The sequence below is a fragment of the Macaca thibetana genome, chromosome 10 (genome assembly GCF_024542745.1).
Source record: "Macaca thibetana thibetana isolate TM-01 chromosome 10, ASM2454274v1, whole genome shotgun sequence".
Taxonomy (NCBI): Eukaryota; Metazoa; Chordata; class Mammalia; order Primates; family Cercopithecidae; genus Macaca; species Macaca thibetana.
The window spans coordinates 78,001,439-78,020,268 of NC_065587.1; the positions used below are offsets into that span (position 1 = coordinate 78,001,439).

Genomic DNA, 18,830 nt, shown 5'->3' on the forward strand with positions numbered 1-18,830 from the left:
TGAAGAGATGAATATCTAACCACATTTGGATCAGGTTTATCTAAAACCCTAAAGCCTATGTAAAATACCCAATTGTTTCTGCTGCTTGTGAGTTGGTTCTTATGGTTACATGTTTCTGTCACCTTCCACAGGAAGCTGTAATGTGAAATATGTACCACCAGATAAAATAATGGAAGAGGGAGTTAGATTGAAGGGAAAAAAGTAAACAAGGGGAGAATACATCAAATGAGGGTTAAATTTAGCAGGCAGCAACTCTACAGGCAGCAAAAATGATCTGTAAAGTTCAAAGAGGTGAGCTTCAGATTTGCTTCTGGTATTCCTGGTGGCTAAAGCAATGTAGAAAACACAGTTGTCCTAGGGTTCACAGTGTCCATTAGATTGTAAGGAAAGCAACAGGTCAGTAGGAACAGAGTTTTTCCTGGTCCTAGGATCTGAGAAAAAAATTCTTACAAAATGCATGAGGTAATGAAAATACTCCCCCATAAAAAACTGTAATGAGTACGGAATGTTTCAGTAGTACAGTTGTTCAGTTATCTATGTGGTAGGATTCACGGGGAATCCATAAGAAATGCAGTAATTAAAACCAAAACACTTCAGAAGCCCATCTGACCCTTCGTGGTGATTACTGGCATCAGTGACAAGGAGAATAGTAGAGCCTTCTTCAGGTATGACTGCTGAGCAGTTACCTGGGCCCACTCCTGAGCAGTGTCAGTCTTTCACGTGTCAGCCTCAAAGCAGGTGTAGCATATTGTTCAAAACACTTAATCTCCATGCCTCAATGTCCTCACCTGTAAAACAGGTGTAATAGTGAAGCAGCGTTGTTTGTCTGGGGTAATACCCGAGGTTCGTTGTCCCACAGCCATGGAAAACTAGGACGTGGGCACACCAGAGTGAGGTTAAGAGTGGAAGTTTAATAGACAAAAGAAAGAGAAGAGCTCTCTGCACAGAAAGGGGTCCTTAAGAAAATGGGCTGCCAGTTCCGCAGTGAAATGCAGAACGTTTAATAGATGAACTTAAGGAGGGGGTGTGTGATTTACATAGGGATGAAAGATTGATTGGACCAGGCGTGTCATTTCAAGTGTGCAAAGAAGCTGGCCACTCTACCCTAATCTTTTATTATGCAGATGAGTTCTCTAGCTAGCTGGTGCCATGTTGCCTGGTCCTGACTGTACACGTGGTGACAAAGAAAAGAGAAGATGGAGCCTCTGTGTTAAACATACCTGGCTTCCAGGTAGCCTTTTCTCTTGGCACAGCTGCTGGCATTCACCTGTACAAGTTTCCGACTTGCTTATCTATGTCTGCAGCTCAGTTTTTCAGGCTGCTCTTTGTTAGAAAAGAAATGATTTGGGGGCTACTTTTTATTAAAAGGGAAGCCTTGCCGAGGACCCCTTGTACCCACACTATCTGCCTGATAATTTCTTTCTAACCCCTTTATCAATAATGAGAATAATACCTCCCTCATAGGAATGTTGGGAGGATAATAAGTTAATGTGTAGAAAGTACTTAGAGCATTGCCTGGCTCTTAGTAGACACTGTATATGTTACCTAGCAATAGTGGGCATATTATTAGGTGCCACAGGCCTCTTGAATTGCTCATCAGGAGACTAGAACTGCATCTCCCTATTGGATTCCAGTTGAGCATCAGTTACTGATGGAAGGGGGAAAGGTCTATGTTTAACGACTTAACCCAATAGGAACATCTGTCCAAATAATCAAAGGCCATGGAAAGGAATGCAGGGGCTACACATGCCCTTGTTTTGTCTGACAGATTTTTTCACCAGGTAATACTTGTAGCACATAGCAGGGGTCTGTGATGGAGCAGCTACAGCTGTGCCCTCCAGCTCCTCATGTGAAATGTGAGCTGAGAGGCCCAGTGTCCTTTATCTCATGGAATCTTAAAGCAGTTGGGAGGGGCACAAATGGAATGAACATTCTGCATCCTTCCAAGCAGAGACCAAGCTCATGAAGGTAAAAGCAACTTAATAAGGACCCGTGCCCATCTATTACATCAGTCCATAAATCATTCTGATGGCAGGATATCATCACCGAGGGCTTTAGTTTAACTTGAAAAAAATAAAAACGTGTGGTTCTGAGAGAGGAAGTGTTTGTGCAGAATCACAAAGGATCTGCTAGATATGAAGCTTAAAGGATTTCCCTGGAATAAGGAGAGGAAATAAATAAGCCATAAAGCATCTCTTGGGTTCTGAGCTTTCAGGATCTGATAGAAAGGTGGACCTCTTGGTTAATTCTAAACCAGACTCCACCTGCTTTCCCAGTCTGAAGGCCACACCCATCATTCTCCCTGGTTTATGAGATCTCTTTGGTGGTAGTCACACATAATGTGATTTAAATTGGATGAGATCCCTTATGGCCTCTTCCTCAGACTCCTGTTTGTTTCTCTCCAACCTTGACAAGGTCTTTTTAACTTCCTCTCCATTCTTATCAAACCAGGAAGCAAGGAGGGTGAGTCCCATGTGTACCTCGTGGAGGCTACCTAGGCAGTGTTCATTTATTGACAGTCCAACAATCTTCTGGCGATAGGCAGAGCGGGCCCTGCTTGGCCAAGGTTGCCCGAGTCTGACAGGCATGGGCTTTGGAATCAGAGAAGCTGGCTTGAATTTCAGGTTTGTTACTATTGACTGTGGCTTTTTAGACTCTGAACCTTTTTCCCCCCTTCTCTCTGAAACCGCATTGGCCAATATGGTAACCACTAACCACATGTGGCTATTGAAATGAAAAATTAATTAAAATAAAAAATTCAGCAGCTTGGTTGCATTACCCACATTTCAAGTGCTCCCTGTGGCTCATGGTGAACGTATTGGTCAGAGCCCATCTGGCACATTTCCATCATCACGGTAAATCCGTTGGACAATGTTGATCTAATCTAAAACCTTGCAGAGTTATCATGAGATTTATATGAGATAGTATTTGTGAAATGCCTCACACAATAGCCCTAAAATGGTAGCTATTTTCTCATAAATACGACCATTTAGTCAGCATTTACTTTGTCCCAGGTACTTAGACATTCTCAATATTAATTCTTTGAAAGCCCTGTGAGTTGGTATCAGTTTTCCCAATTTACAGCGAGGAAAAGTGAAATATGGCAAAGTTAAGCAGAATAACTGCTAAGATTCTCCAGCAGGTGCCTGGTGAGGAGGCTGACATTCAAACCCAGGAACCGGTCACTACAAGGCCTGGGCCTCAAAACCACTGTGGACTGCCACCTCTTGTGAAGGTCTTCTTTCCCAGAAAACACAGTTTTGTGATGGAATGTGAAAGCCTACTCCATTTCACATTTCTCTGTGTCCTAATGTATCTGTCCAGTGACAAACACAAAAAAGCACCCGGCCAACTGATGTTTAAATAAGGTACAGTTAAAACTTTTATGATCTAGTCCGAAATAGCTGTCCCTAGCTAGTAATAAGACTTGACTACACCCTATTTGAAGATGCCAACTTCTCAGTAAAAGGATACAGACATTTGCAGTTAACTTGGGAAGTGATGGTGGGAGAGAGGGCAAGAGAAAAAGGGTAAGAAATAACTACAACTCACAGTTAAAATAAAATCAACTACCACTTAGCTGTATCCCCATCCAAAGAATTTCCTCCACTTCAATCAAAGTATTTGGCCTGCTGAGCTCTCTGACATTTCTTATGGGGGGATTAAACTTTATTGAAGAGAATCACTTTAAAAATTGAAATAAAGGAAAAATTTTTAATCTTAGTTGATTTGAAAGTAACTTGAATCTTTGAAATCTTTGAAAGATGGGTTGTGATATTGATTTATGTTGAAACAGCATGTGTGGGGGAAAATATACTAAAAATAACACACAAGTGAAAAACATACTCTATCTTTGATAAGAGAGGGAAGTGTGTCTGTAAGCCTGTAGTGGCACAAACCCCTCAGAGCGGGGCTCTCTGAGCCAGAAATAGCTTCTAGCAGTGGTGATCTCCAGCAAAAGTGATTCTTGACTCTCAAACAGAATGCCCTCTGTCCTCCACTTTAGTAGTTTCACAAAGGTGTTCCTGTCGCTTTCTAGCCTTGTTCTCTAGTGGCCTAAGAAGAGTTGGGCTGGATAAGCTAACATGTCCTTGAGCTCTAAGGTGTGACTGACGAATTTTAACTAATATGAGAATTAAAATTCTGCTCACCCCACCCCCACCCAGGAAGTTCTCTTATGGTTTGTTTCTTTACCAGAAAATTCTGTTACCATTTAACTGCAAAACAAATAGATTCACAAAGGAGAAACGTTCCAGCTTTCTTTTATGATCTCCCCTGCAGTGCCCAGATCTGGAGGAGGATTTTTCTAACAATGGGACTTCACAATAGCCTGGCCTCAGTCTGGTCAGGGAGCCACAGCCCACTTTCAGGTCAGGAGGGATTCATGTGAAATTTTAAACTGCTGTTAGGGAAAAAAGACTAGAGATGATGTGTCTCTACTCACTTGAGGGTAGGGTTATTATGTTTGTTAGTAGGAGGTGGTGAGAAACCAAATTAGATTGTGTTTTAGTTCCTTTCAGCTGATTACCTCTCATCCCTCAGATTTGCTCTCTGATTTTTCATGGGTGGTTTGAAGCATTTGGTCCGAGAACCTTTCAGCCACAGTTGATGAGCTGATTTTGGGTTTTGTCTTGAGCCTGGTCTTTAGTGTCAGCTGAGTTTCATTCTAAGATCCCCCTGGAGAATTTCTATTCTGATAATTGCGTCTCTTAACAACTGATATGTTTTTGTTTTATGAGCTGGATGGGCACCTGGTAAATATTTTTTTTCCCTTTTTTGCTTTTGTTGCTAGGTAGCCCAGAGCCAAATTGCTATTCTGTTATAACTGTGTACGACCTTATGACAGGCATTTCTGAGAGCTGCCTTTTACTCTGGCCTTATTTTACTATTCCACTTTATTTTTCTTCTCTTTGCCCAGATTTCTCATCCTGTTTTGAAAATGATTTATTCACAGGGTCAAACAGTGCTCCTTGTTCAATAGGAATTCCCAGGAGGTGCCTCAAAGTCACCGCCAACCTGGAATATGAGTTTGTATGCATTACAAAAAGGGGCTCCTGCCTTCAGGCGGACAGCCTCAACCAGTGCCCTTGTAAATGCACTTCTATCCTTGGCAGTCCTCCAAGAACTTCCTTGATGGGTTCTGGGCCTGGTGCAGCCCCCTCAATTTGAGCAACTTCTTGTTTATTTGTTTTACATATTGGCCTGCTGCAAAATCTTTTATTTAAAAAAAATTCATTTGTTCATTCATTTTTAAGTTAATTTGTTAATTTTATGGTGCTTTTGATGTGCTAGGTGCTAGAACACAAAGGTAAACAAGACTGCTTCAAGGACTCTGCCTTCTTGGAGGTTGTTGCATTCTGATGCGGGAGCTAGTCACTAAATCAAGGATCAGGGAGAGCCTCTCTGAGGAGGCGATGGTGAAGACAAGGTCTGTAGAATGAAGAGGAGCCTGATGCACCAAGGGCAGGAGAAAGAGACTTCTGAGCAGCAGGAACTGCAAGTGCAAAGGCCCTGATGCTAGAGAGAGCTTGAGAGGTTGCAGGAAAAGAGTTCTTATGGTTGTGAACAAGAAATAGAAGGAGACTTGTTACTGAAAGTGAGAGGAAAAGATGAGGGAAAATTAAGGATGACTCTTAGTTTCAATAAGTGAACAGAGAGTGGCATGAGATAAGATTTGAAGGACCCAGATCATTCAGGACCTTTTCGGCCATGGTAAGGAGTTGGGATTTTATCTTAAATATAATAGGAATCCATTGAATGGTTTTAATGAAATGATTCAAAGTTTAAAGAATCAGTCAGGTTCCTGTGGGCAGCAGAAAGAATAGAAGTGAGAAGATCAATCCATGGGAGAGATAATACTGGTTTGGGCCAAGATGGTGATGGAGAGGGAGTAAAATGGGTGTATATTCAAAATATTATAGAAGTAGACTTGTTACTGAAAGTAAGAGGAAAAGATAAGGGAAAATTAAGGATGACTGTTAGTTTCAATAAGTGACCAGATGCTAGTGACATTTATTGAACTAAGGAAGTACTGTGATGGAGAAACTTGGAGAGAGGGGAGAGAATAAAGAATTCAGTTATGGACATACTTATTTCAAGACATCCTAGTGGAGATGTCAAATAGCAAATATTTGAACTCACAGGGGAGAGGATAGGGCTGCTATTACAAATTTGAGAGTCATCAGGAAATAGATGATGTTGTAGACACAAGATTGAATGAAATCTAGGAACACAGTGGAAATGAGAATTCCCAGAACCAAGTCCTGGGACTATGTAAAAGTTGAGTACAGAAGGAAAAGGGGAGAAATTAGATTAAGGTAATGGAGCACAACCAAGATTGGAGAGTGTTTCAAGAAGGAAGAAATAACCAACCTCTCAGAGATCAAATCAGATGAGAAAAGGAAGGTGTGCACCCTTATTTTGCAGCATGCTGGACTGGCCAGAGAAGTTTTAGAGGGTGATAGAAATGGAAGCCAGATATAGTTGCTCAGATGGTATGAAGAGAGGTAATGAGAACAGTGAGTATTTCCAAGATATTATGTCCTGAAGAGGATCAGGGACATGGGGTAGTAAGTGGAAGCAGGAACAGCTAGAACACATTTGTGTGCTGATGGGAATGATCTAGTGAAGAAAAAGAACAAAGCTGATGTGTGTTAGGTGGTAAAAAATGAAGGATTGAAGTGCTTGTGTAGGTTAAAGAAGATTGAATCTAGAGCAGATGCTGAGGGGTTGACTTTGTCAGGGGAAAACATGCTTTATTGGGGGAAAGAAAGAGAATTGTGTCCACCTGATGGCTTTTCCTTACTTTGATGAAGCACTGTAATTGGGTGAATGTGAACAGGTTTCAAAAAAGCAGTGGACTCATCCTCTCAAAGAGTAGGTAACCGTTGAGAAAGAAATATAAGATTGAACGTCACTGTTGACTATCCATTTGAGGTTTATAATCTTGAATTTAAACTAAAGCCCAACAGTTCCATTTTGTGATTTTCACCACCAAGTTTGGTGACAAAATGTGCATAAAATAGATTTCGTTTTTTGGCCAAGAAAACACTAAATGAGACATGGACGTTCCGAACCACCTGTGAGGGAGTGATTGCAATATTGGGCTGCTTTGGAAATAAGCTACATAAGGATGGAAGTAAAAGGAGGAGGGACTGGTGGGTCGTGAGAGATTGGGAGGGACAATCAAAAGGGATATTTGACTTTGCAAAGAAGTCAATTATAGGAGGGGAGAACAAACTATAGAGCTAGGGGCTAGAAGGACCAGATGGAATTCTAAGAGTGAGATATTAGGAATTGAAATGTCCAGGTAGTAATGGCAAGCTCTAGGGGTACTCGGGGAAAGGAAGAAAAAAATTTTATATTTAAGGAGGCCAAGGAAATCAAAGTTCACTCTCAAAATAAGTTGGAAACCCATTCTTATTTATTATTTGTATTTCTTGAGTCATCTCAAATCCTTACTTGGAATTAGGTGATAGGGTGCACATAAGTAATGATAGTGGCTGATTCGTTGTGGGTCTACTATATAAATACCATTTTAGGATGTACTTTTGGACACTGTGTACCAAAATTCTTCATTACCATCAGGATATTGCTTGGGATGTATTTGGAAATGGGCTAATTCTCATGTCTTGATTAGTTGATAATTCTCATTTTTTTAGTCAGTAACAACATAAGACCCGCCATGGCCTTTTGGGTAATAGCTAATGCCTTTTAGGTGGCACACAAGACCCTTACAATGAAACAACTCTTCTATACATGTCTCATCACACTCCCTAGAACACTCTCTTGAGGTGTTCTAGTCACACCAAACAAATTTCTAATGTGAGGTCAAGAGCTGCTCATTCTGCCTGGCATGAAGGCTGAAGTATCAACTTCTGGGTTAAGCCTTTTCTAAAAGGTTGAACTGTCCAAAAATGCCATTTTGAAGGGTCACAAAATGTCATATACTGGCGCTTTCATATTGTTAGTAATTTGCTACCACTGTTACAAGTCTGAACCATGTATTATTGGTAGAGCTATTACTTGCTGAATTGGAATTCTGTGTTACATGCTTTATGTTCACCATCTCATTTAATTCCAGCAATAAACCCAAAAGGTAGGTGGAACTACTTCCACTTGTTAGACAAGGATCCTGAAATTTAGAAAGGGTCTTTCTGGGAGAAAGTACATAATAAATGGTGGAACTGGGTTTTGACTCCAAAAGCAAAGGTCATACCATGCTCTTTCCTTTGGTGTTATTCATGGCAGTGACAGCAGTACAGAGCACACGCCTGATACAGAGTTGGAATACGTAAATACATACGGTACATTCTTCATCGGCCAGAAAACTACCCAAATTGAAGGCTGCTTTGTTCAGGGACCCCTAGGAATACTTTATGATGGCCTAGTATCTTGACATTGGATTTACCTTGATAATTGTTGTTGTTCCGCTGTAATTTAGAAATATAAATTTTAACAGTAATTTTTAACAGAAACTAAGAGTCTGAACGGCCCTTAAAACCTTAATCCTGTAATTACTGTTTATTTGTTTTAAGGCACTGCCTTGATCCATGTTTGCCAGACAGGTTCCTAATTGCTGGCATTGAAATGATCTAGGAAGCCAGTTTCTTCAGCTCATGAAAAGAACATGTAGATTTATTGAAGTGTGGATGCTAAGTATTGGTGTAATGCAGTCAGAGGGCACAGAGCATCTATGTTCATTTCCCAGACACCCTTCTTCTCTCATTGACATGGACCTTTCCTCTCGTTCCTAAGCATAATGGTGCTCTAGTAAGACAAGAAGTCGATTGGCAAGTGTAACACAGCTGCTCTGATGCCTTGAATTTGGCTAATATTCCTTCTTTATTCAAACTTGATTCTGTAGCTTTCACTGAGTTTCTGGTGTCAAAGTTCAAAGCAATGGTTGTCAAACTTTCGTGTGTGTCGGAATCTTCTAGAGGGATTGCTGGGTCCCATCCCCCCCAGACTCTGACTCAGTCCATCTGGGCTGGGGCCCTATATTCTGCAATTCAGTAAAGCTCCCAGCTGATGTTGATGCTGCTGGTCTAGCACCTACATTTTAGCTTTCGGGCCTGTTCAAGACCTGCTTTACAGGACACCAAATGAGGTTAGATAAAAAAGCAAAAATCTCAACAAATAACTGAATGCTGGATTTTACAGACAAAAGAAAAGAATAGAAAAAGAAAAAGACACAAAACAAAAACCAGTGACTTAAAAAATAATTTATCTCCTGATTTTTTACATCAGTGGGCTAGAACTTGGGAATCCTTCTTCCAGATACTAAGGAAACTTTCTTCTCTATGACTTTCACGCCTTCAGTCAGTATGCTTTGTTCTTAAACCTATCCTAGAGCGAGATGTTTTATTAAATTGATGAGTTTTACAATACAAAAATGAAAGCAAAGAATTTTCAAAATGAAAACATTCCATAATACAATAAGAATTGTGGATATTAGATGTAAAAGAGTGATTTCTAATTCGCCTTTGTTTAGAAGCTCAACAATATTTGCATTTTTATTAGATTCAAAATGGTATGAGTCATGAAGATCAACACATTTCTTTTTGACAGGAATCCTTTGTGTTTGAACCCAACTGCCTCTTCAAAGTGGATGAGTTTGGCTTCTTTCTGACATGGAAAAGTGAAGGCAAGGTATGGCCCAAGAACAGCAAGTTGTTCTTTCTGCTTTGTGGTTTAAACCATTTTGTTTCTCAACAAGTAGACTGAGCGCTATTGATGAATCCTACCCTTATTCATTCATTCAAGGTTTTAAAAAATGCACCTGCATGTGCCAGGCATTGAAGTATACAGTGATGATTAAGGACATTATCCTCATAGATTCCAGTCTAGGAGCAAAGTCAGGCATTAAAAGATAAGTTACAAGTCATTGAATGTTGCGAAAGAGAACACTGGATTGTCAAAGAGCTTAATTTAATCTTGGGAGTTAGAAAGAAATCTGCCAGAAGAAGAGATGCTCAAGCTGAAATCTAAAAGGTACATTAAAAGTGTGTTCATCTCATTAAACCCTGGGACTTAATTTGATGTATGGTACAGTGTCCACATTTAATGAACAATTGAGCTGAATTTAAGAAAAGAAGAATTATAGTTATATAAAAATTAGCATTTTTCTCATATTTCATGTGCACACATATGTTTAATGATTATTAACAATGTTTTATATATAAAAGTAACAGATTTTAGAAACATTTTTATATTTAGCATTGCATATATATGTATATATGAAATGGAATACTTGGGGTCTTGATTATTTCTGATTATTTGCAATAATTATTGTTACATGGTTTTAATTCCCTCTTCAACCTGACTGTAATAAGCACAGCCTTCATCATCAGAAATTTTTGCCAAGCACTTTGCCTGTATCATAGGTATGGCATAATTTAAGCTCATTGCTGTGTTGTATTCTCTCTCTTCAGGAAGGACAGGTGCTAGAATGCTCCCTCATCAACAGTATTCGGTCGGGAGCCATACCAAAGGTACCTGTGATTGGTATTTGCTTTTCTAAACACGGATTTACTTATATTGGAAATGGCCATGGCTTCTAGAGATAAAAAGCTCACTCTTTGTATCCAGGCTACATAAAACATTTAATCTCAGTTTTGAGAATAACATGTGGTTGCTGGTTGTGGTAATGCCATATTTATTCACATGAAACCTCTGTGACTCTCCTCTGTTGAGAGAGAGGCTTTGTGGACAAGCAGACCCTAATAAAAGGCTTTTCTATCCTGTTGCCATATTCCAGGTCCTCCAACAACTACAATCAAAACTCTAAACAAAGACCCTCACATCTAGTTTCTAGATCAAAAATTTTAGGCCAGGCACAGTGGCTCACACCTCTTAGCACTTTGGGAGGCAGAGGGAGGCAGATCCCTTGAGCCAAGGAGTTGGAGACCAGCCTGGGCAACATAGTGCAACCCTGTCTCTACAAAAATTACAAAAATTAGGGTGTGTTAGCATGTGCCTGTAGTCCCAACTACTCAGGAGGCTTCTGTGGGAGGATCCCTTGAACCAGGGAGGCAGATGTTGCAGTGAGCTGAGAATGCGCCACTGTTCTCCAGCCTGGGTGACAGAGCAGAGACTCCGTACCTCCCCCAACCAAAAAATTTGTAATACCTTTCTTATCAGTTGATTTCAAGGAATATATAGTGTTACAAATTTCACCTCTACAGGTTTTAGAATAACGCTAAGTATCTGGGCCCTTATGTGTATTTTTACATTAAATGTGGTTGCTTTTTACCAAGTTTCTTCCTCCATGCTCTGTGATCTAACTTATTTTTTTTTCTATCTGTGTACCTCTATACAGGATCCCAAAATCTTGGCTGCTCTTGAAGCTGTTGGAAAATCAGAAAATGATCTGGAAGGTCGGATAGTTTGTGTCTGCAGTGGCACAGATCTAGTGAACATTAGTTTTACCTACATGGTGGCTGAAAATCCAGAAGTAACTAAGGTAGCTTCAGTTAAATGGCCTTCTTCTCTTCCCCCCCCCCATAATGTATATATGTTGTGTGTTTAATTTTATGTGTGCTATATTTTTACATACTTAAATTGTATGATAATTTAAAAAGTAGCATTGCTTTGCTGACATGTTTCTGTAGAAAATCAGCAAGCACAGTACCCTTTTAGCATGTCACTCCTGTGGGCCAGCAACCCAAATACCTACTATGATATGTTGGAGGGAAAACTAGTCCAGCACTTCTCCAACTTGAGTGTGTATACCAGAGTCCCCTGAGCTCTTGTTAAAATGCAGATTCTGATTCAATAGGTCTGAGGATCCTTTTCTAACAAGCTCCCAGGTGGCATGGATACTACTCATCTGACAACTACAGTTTGAGTAACAAAGGTCTGGGTCAATACCACTCAGTAGAAATGCAATGTGAGCCACATATATAATTTAAATTTTTCTTGTAGCCATGTATTAAAAGTAATAAGATACAGGTAAAATTAATTTTAATAAAATATTTTGTTTAATCCAGTAGACCTAAAATATTGTCATTTTAATAGGAGACCAATATAAAATTTATTAGTGACATATTTTACATTCTTTTGCTCATACTAAGTCTTAGAAATCTGATGTGTATTTTCAAATCAGGCTAACCACTTTTAGGTGTTCAATAGCTTCATATGGCTAATGGCCACTATACTGGGTAGGCAGTGCAGGTCTGGATGGCTAAGAAATCCAAACTCCCCCTCCCAATAAGTTATTAAAATATTGGGTTAAGATCAGTCTTTTAATACCCAACATACCATTGCCCTGGCAAGTGAGTCTCAAAGAGACTTCTCAAAGAAGTAGAAAGCCTCTTAAATATTTTTTCTGCTAATCACGTGTTTACAGGGTGATTTTTACCTCTGTACAGCGCCCCCATTATCTTTCTGTAATGTGTGTGAAAAGGACTAAGCCTTCACTTTCCACTGCAGAGAAGGGTTTGGGGGAATGGGGAGGCATTTTGTCCTCTCATTAACCCTATAATTGGAAACTCAGTGTAGGATGAATTTCTAATATCATTAGAAATACTGAATTTTAGAGCTAAAAGGAAATGTACAGGGAAGACTATTTGAGGACACTGAGATTACAAAACTTAACCATGAATCCAGAGATGACTTATGGCAGAATTGAGTTCTGTTGACCCCTACACCATCAAAGCTCTATTACCCTCACTCACAAAGTATGGTCCTCATTCTAGAAGTGCTGACCCCTCCTGGGAGCTTGTTACATATTTGACTCTCATGCCCACCCAGATGTTCTGATCCTGAGTCTTCATTTTTGACAAGACTCTCCAGGTGACTCAGATGTATGGTGAAGTTTGAGAACTCCTGGTTTGTAACTTTGGAGGCAGAAATGGATGCTCCATGTCACATAAGAGTGTTTGGTTCTGTCCTTATTGTGGTGGTTTTATGCGATCGTTCATGTCACCTCACTTCAAGAGAACAGATTTTGCAGTGTCTTTAAGTTCTTTTATTACTCTGCTGAGATCAACTCCTTCTTTAATTACCAATTCATATTACAAGAAACAGGATTATGCAGTATAAGCTCAAATATTGGGGCTTTGGGGCCACATTGCCCCGGTTCAAATCCTTGCTCGTCCCCTTCCTAGCTGTGTGAAGCAGATGTACAGCTGGACCTCTCTGCGCCTCATTTTCTTCATCTGTAAAATGGGAACAGTACCAGAATATCTGCTCTTAGGATGATTGTGAGGCTTACATGAGTTATTACATGGGAAGCACTTTGCGTACTGCCTTTCTCGTTGAAAGCCCTCGGTATGTGTTTGCTATTAGGATGACAGAGGCACAGAATTTTAGGGTTGGAAATGGACCTTAGGAAGGGCTTCTCACCTCATTTTTCAGATGAGAAAAATGAAGCCAGAGAGGTAAAGGAACTCTGAGACCACACAGCAAGCTGGGCCAGAGTCCAACCTAAAACCAGGTCTTCTTATGCCCTATATGCTGCACCCACTTTGCCCTGTGCCCTGAACAAATACAGTCCTGGGGAGATGGCTCAAATCAGTACATCTCATAATGTTTTTGCTTTCCATAATTTGGTTGCTGTTAGTCTTGGCCCATTCTAAGAACCGTGTTCTGAAACATACTCTTGAGTAGATTGTGGATATGTACAGTTGACCCTTGAACAATGTGGGGGTTGGGGTACCATACCCCTGTGCAGTTGAAAATCCATGTGTAACTTTTGACTCCTCCCAAACTTAATAGCCTACTATTAACTGAAAGCCTTACTGATAATATCAACAGTCAACTCACATACTTTTTGTATGGTGTATGTATTGCCTATTGTATTCTTATAATAAAGTAAGCTAGAGAAAAGCAAATGTTAATAAGAAAATCATAAGGAAGAAAAAAATATGTTTATTGTTCATGAAGTGGAAGTTGATCATCATAAAAGTCTTTATCCTTATCATCCTCACGTTGAGTAAGCGGAGGAGGAAGAAGAGGAAGAGGTTGGTCTTGGTGTCTCAGGGTTGGCAGAGGTGGAGGAGGTGGAAGTGGAGTCAGGAGAAGCAGGCACATTGGTGTAACTTTCACTGAAAAAAAAAAATCCATGTATAAGTGGACCCACACAGTTCAAACCCATGTTGTTCCATGACCAGTGGTATATGTTTGAGGGTTGGGAGTGGGGGGATGTATACTTCAAGGTAAGATTTGAAGGTTTTCTCTTAATATCATTTACATGGAAATTTAAGAGCAGCTGGCCAGTAAGAGCTAAAAAATAATTCTGTATTGGATTTTTTTTTTTTTTTTTTTTTTTTTGAGACGGAGTCTCGCTCTGTCGCCCAGGCTGGAGTGCAGTGGCCGGATCTCAGCTCACTGCAAGCTCCGCCTCCCAGGTTCACGCCATTCTCCTGCCTCAGCCTCCCGAGTAGCTGGGACTACAGGCGCCTGCCACCTCGCCCGGCTAGTTTTTTTTTTGTATTTTTTTAGTAGAGATGGGGTTTCACCGTGCTAGCCAGGATGGTCTTGATCTCCTGACCTCGTGATCCACCCGTCTCGGCCTCCCAAAGTGCTGGGATTATAGGCTTGAGCCACCGCGCCCGGCCTGTATTGGATTTTTTTATTCAAACTCAATACTATTTGAGCATGCTCTTACTGAAGAAAGTAAGTGTTTCAGTTTCTGGGAACTATTACATTGAATTTCATTAATAGCATAATATATAAATAAATATAAATCTCATTGTCCAAACTGGACAGTGCATTGTCCTTTTGGTTGATTGACACTTGGAGAAAATATTGAGTACATTTTTTCACCAAATATACATGCATGTGGATACTCTTACCCACTTCCTTATCTCAAAACTTAAAATAAGTATATTTACCACTTTCAGCATTGACAGCATTTTCTCCATCACCACTGTTTTATTTCTATTCCTTTCTATGTGTTTCTATTCCTTTCTATGTGTTTCTATTCCTAGTAGAACACACACGCCATCAAAGTGAAAGGCTTCATATGAAATACACATAGATATAATTACCTCAGTTCAAAATAATGGCAGGATACATAAATCAAATTGGGTCCATGAGAAATGTAGAGATCTCCCAGGGTACATGAAATATTGTTTGTGACTCAGTGAGTGGTTCTACTCAAACATGAGTATATCCTAGGAGCCTAGAATCATGGGGCCATGAAGTATACTAACAGCCCTCTTACTTAGCCCATGCAATGAGAAGCTGCATTTTTGGTCAGTTTATCACAAGAGTCAATTTGAGGAAGTAATCATTTTTTAAAATTAATTCATATATACCTCAAACACTGTAACTTAAAGCATATAAATGTTGTTCTATTGTTGACTAATCTTTTAATGTTAGGGACAAGCCTTTTCATTAACTATGGGTCTATTGAGTGGGTTTTATGTTTTCGGTTTTTGGTTTTTTTTGTTTTTTGTTTTTTGTTTTTTTCTCTATACTTTTAATGCCTCAGATAGCCAGTTTGGTTTCTTTAAAGTGGATCTGAGATTAAGGACACTCATTGGGCAGAGTGCAATGGAATGTAAAATCCTACAGTTCTGTGACTTTTCTCCCTAATCTTTTAGTTATCTTGTCTACACGGAATTTGAGAGAAATATTTTTAGCAACTTGCCTTTAAAGAAATCTTGCCAAAATATTCACCTAGAGAAATGACAACCCTCTTTCTTTCCACAAGATCCAATCATTGGTTTATGTAATTTTTATGACAACTGACAATAAATAGATTTGAAAACAAACATAAGTAACTCATGATAGACATGCAAGGTGAGAGCAAAAGGGTACAAAATATTAGAAAGTAGCTTGCCGGCTGGGAGAGTCCAGCACTCCCTGGGCAATCTGTGTATTTTGCTTGTCTTATGAACACCTGATGAGCCTTGGTCTGACAAGTGAAATACAAGTTAAGTGAGTTTCTAGTATAGAACTTACTTATGAGTAGATTCACGAGTCTTTTTTTAATTCCTAGGCTCTGATTACACTTAAGATCTGACCATTCAGAATAACTCACTTAACCCAACATTTAATCTAGGCAAAAGGGTCAACTTTGAACTTAGTGTCTTTTATACCAAGGACCACGTTCCACATGGAGAAAGCTTTCCTGACTTTCAGCAAGCCATTTTCCCTTCTTTATTTTTCTACTTCTCAAAGAGGGTCTCTGATAGTTTTTTTCTTATTCGCGTGGGTGCTTTAAGAGTCAATGAAATATTGTCTGAAATCTGAGTTTCTCAGGATTGGATTTTAAATAAATACAAAATACTCTCCAGTGCATATGACTCTGAAAATATGATTGTGCTTTTTTCAGTAAAAGATAGTAACATTATAAGAGACACCTTGGTAGCTCACCTTGTCTTTTCTTCACCTTCTCTCTCTGCTTTGAGAGTAAATAAGCTTGCGTTGCCACTCTTACCTGTTTAGGAGATTTGTGCTTAGTTCCATATACCTGTCTCCTTTACCGATAAGTCCCAAATCAAAGCTTTCAACTCTTCTCACGTACTTCTGCCACAGTCATTTTCATCTCAACAGATGTGCTCTCAGTTGCAGAGAACATGAACACCTTCCTCTTACATCCTATGTTAGTCTGTTCACAAATACTGTTTGCTCTACCCTCAGCAGGTATCCAGAATCCAGCTGCTCCTCACTAACATCATCATGACACAGTGGTCCAGGCCAATATCATGTCTTCCCTATTGTGCCCCAGGAGGTGCACTGGTCTCTTTGCCTTAGCCATGCCCATTTTAGTCTAGTCTGAAAACAGCAGATGGAGGGATGTTTTGAAATGTAATTCAGATCACATCACTCCACTGCTCAGAACCCTCCAAGGCCCCGCTAGATATCATCCCCACCTCCCTTCCCCTTTCTGCCTTAATCTCTCTCTTTCCTCCTATGCATTTTCTTCTAGCCTCTTGGATTGGGCATTTCCTGTTCCTTCCGTCTGGATCACCCGCTTTCCCAGTTTCACACAGACCTTTCTCCCCTACAGCCCTCATGTGTCTGCTGGAAAATTGCCTTAGCAGGAGCGTCCCATTTCACCAGCCTTCAGCACTTCCTCACTCCTTTTCCTGCTTTATGTTTCTTCTTAACACTACTTACTTACCATAATATCCATTTATTCATTTATTTTCTTCCTCTGTCTGCAGGACAGAGGGCTTCTCACCTCATTTTTCAGATGAGAAAAATGAAGCCAGAGAGGTAAAGGAACTGAGACCACACAGCAAGCTGGGCCAGAGTTCAACCTAAAACTAGGTCTTCTCATGCTCTATATGCTGCACCCACTTCGCCCTGTGCCCTGAGCAAATGCAGTCCCGGGAAGATAGCTCAAATCAGTAAATCCCATAATGTTGTACACCTCAATTTTGTACCTGTTCTATTGAGGTATTTATGTTGACTAAATGAATTCCAACCCAGGTGATAAAGATGTATAATCCTTAATGTTGTACACCTCAATTTAGTACAGTTTAGTTGTTAGAACAGCTAGGAAGATGATCCTTTGACAACAAGACTGAGAAAATGTGATTCAATGATAGTCTAAAGGGAACACAAAAATCTGGGATCCCGTGTGTTATTTTTAGAGTCACATTTCAGGATGTAATAGGGCTGCTGCTAAGAATCCATGACGAGACTGGAGGTTTTGACCCTGGTGTCCTGGCCTCTTTCCAGTTTGGATCATTATATCTCCTGCTTACCTAAATCCTTCCTGTCATTACAGTTAGAAAATTTAGCTTTCATTTCCTCTCCTGAACAACAGTCTGTTAAAAAGAATTACTAACAAATTGCTGTCATATTTACCTCAAACCTAGTATGCCTTTCAGTAATAGGTGAGTCTTATATGTCATAAAGCTTAAAACATTTAAGAATAAATGCAACCTACTAAAAATTAAAAAAATAAAATTAGCCGGGTGTAGTGGCGGGTGCCTGTAATCCCAGCTATGCTGGAGGCCGAGTCAGGAGAATTGCTTGAACCCGGGAGGCAGAGGTTACAGTGAGCCGAGATTGCGCCACTCCACTCCAGCCTGTGCGACAAGAGTGAAACTCCGTCTCAAAAAAAGAATAAATGCAGCCAAATGAAGCTGTTTTCCCATTTTTTTCTAAACTGTAAAGCTCTTTTTTTTTTTTTTTTTTTTTTAAATTCTGGAATCATTCTCATCTTTTTGCTCACTGTTTTACAAGAAGCTATACAAATAATTGAATACTGAGCATTCTAATAAATTAATTTCATTAGAAAAGCAATGTTATTTCCTCTCACGTTTTCTTTTGTTTTTTCTCCTCGCTCAGAATACAACTAGCTTCGAAGGATTTCGGTGTCTAGCAAGTTGAAGGCAGTTCAGATGTCTTTCATTAATAAGTTACAGCTGGCACTGCACAGCAAACTGAAATCACAGAGTCACTAGATGTAAGATGGAAATGCAGGCCTCATTCAACATCTCCATAAATAAGTCTATTATTTTATACCAAGTTGAATTTTCCTTTGATTACAAAAAATAAGCTGTTATTATGAGGTTCAAAATGCAAAGATTGGGATTGAGTTTAGACCAGACTGCTCATTATACTTTATGCAGGTTTGTAAATATTTGGCAAACTTCATAAATTATGCCTTGTAATCAAGTCATCACATAAGCATGTGAATAACCACTATAGAAATTGAATTACAAAAATATTATGTATTCTTTTGTATACAAAAAGATAAAGTCAGGTCATTTGTTACCAGTCATAAAATATTACTTTAACAAATTGGGCTGAATGTCAAAATTGCTTTGCTAAACTCGAATTGTGTTGAGTGGAAGACTTACTGCAATGGTTCCAGGAGAAGGAATTTATTCTTTGTGTCATTGGGGGAAAAAAAAAAAAAT

General features: G+C 39.6%; 2 protein-coding genes across 20 annotated transcripts in view; both read left to right on the forward strand.

Moving 5' to 3' along the window:
* Positions 1–18,830, forward strand: part of PLCB4 (phospholipase C beta 4) — a 411,761-nt gene that overhangs the window by 257,254 nt on the left and 135,677 nt on the right. For all 19 annotated transcript variants that reach the window (XM_050745049.1, XM_050807506.1, XM_050807512.1 and 16 more), the window contains 3 exons: positions 9,571–9,651; positions 10,434–10,493; positions 11,321–11,464. In XM_050745049.1, coding sequence (XP_050601006.1) covers positions 9,571–9,651; positions 10,434–10,493; positions 11,321–11,464 — 285 coding nt within the window. The remainder of the gene's footprint in view (positions 1–9,570; positions 9,652–10,433; positions 10,494–11,320; positions 11,465–18,830) is intronic.
* Positions 1–18,830, forward strand: part of LAMP5 (lysosomal associated membrane protein family member 5) — a 210,034-nt gene that overhangs the window by 7,017 nt on the left and 184,187 nt on the right. The window lies entirely within an intron of this gene.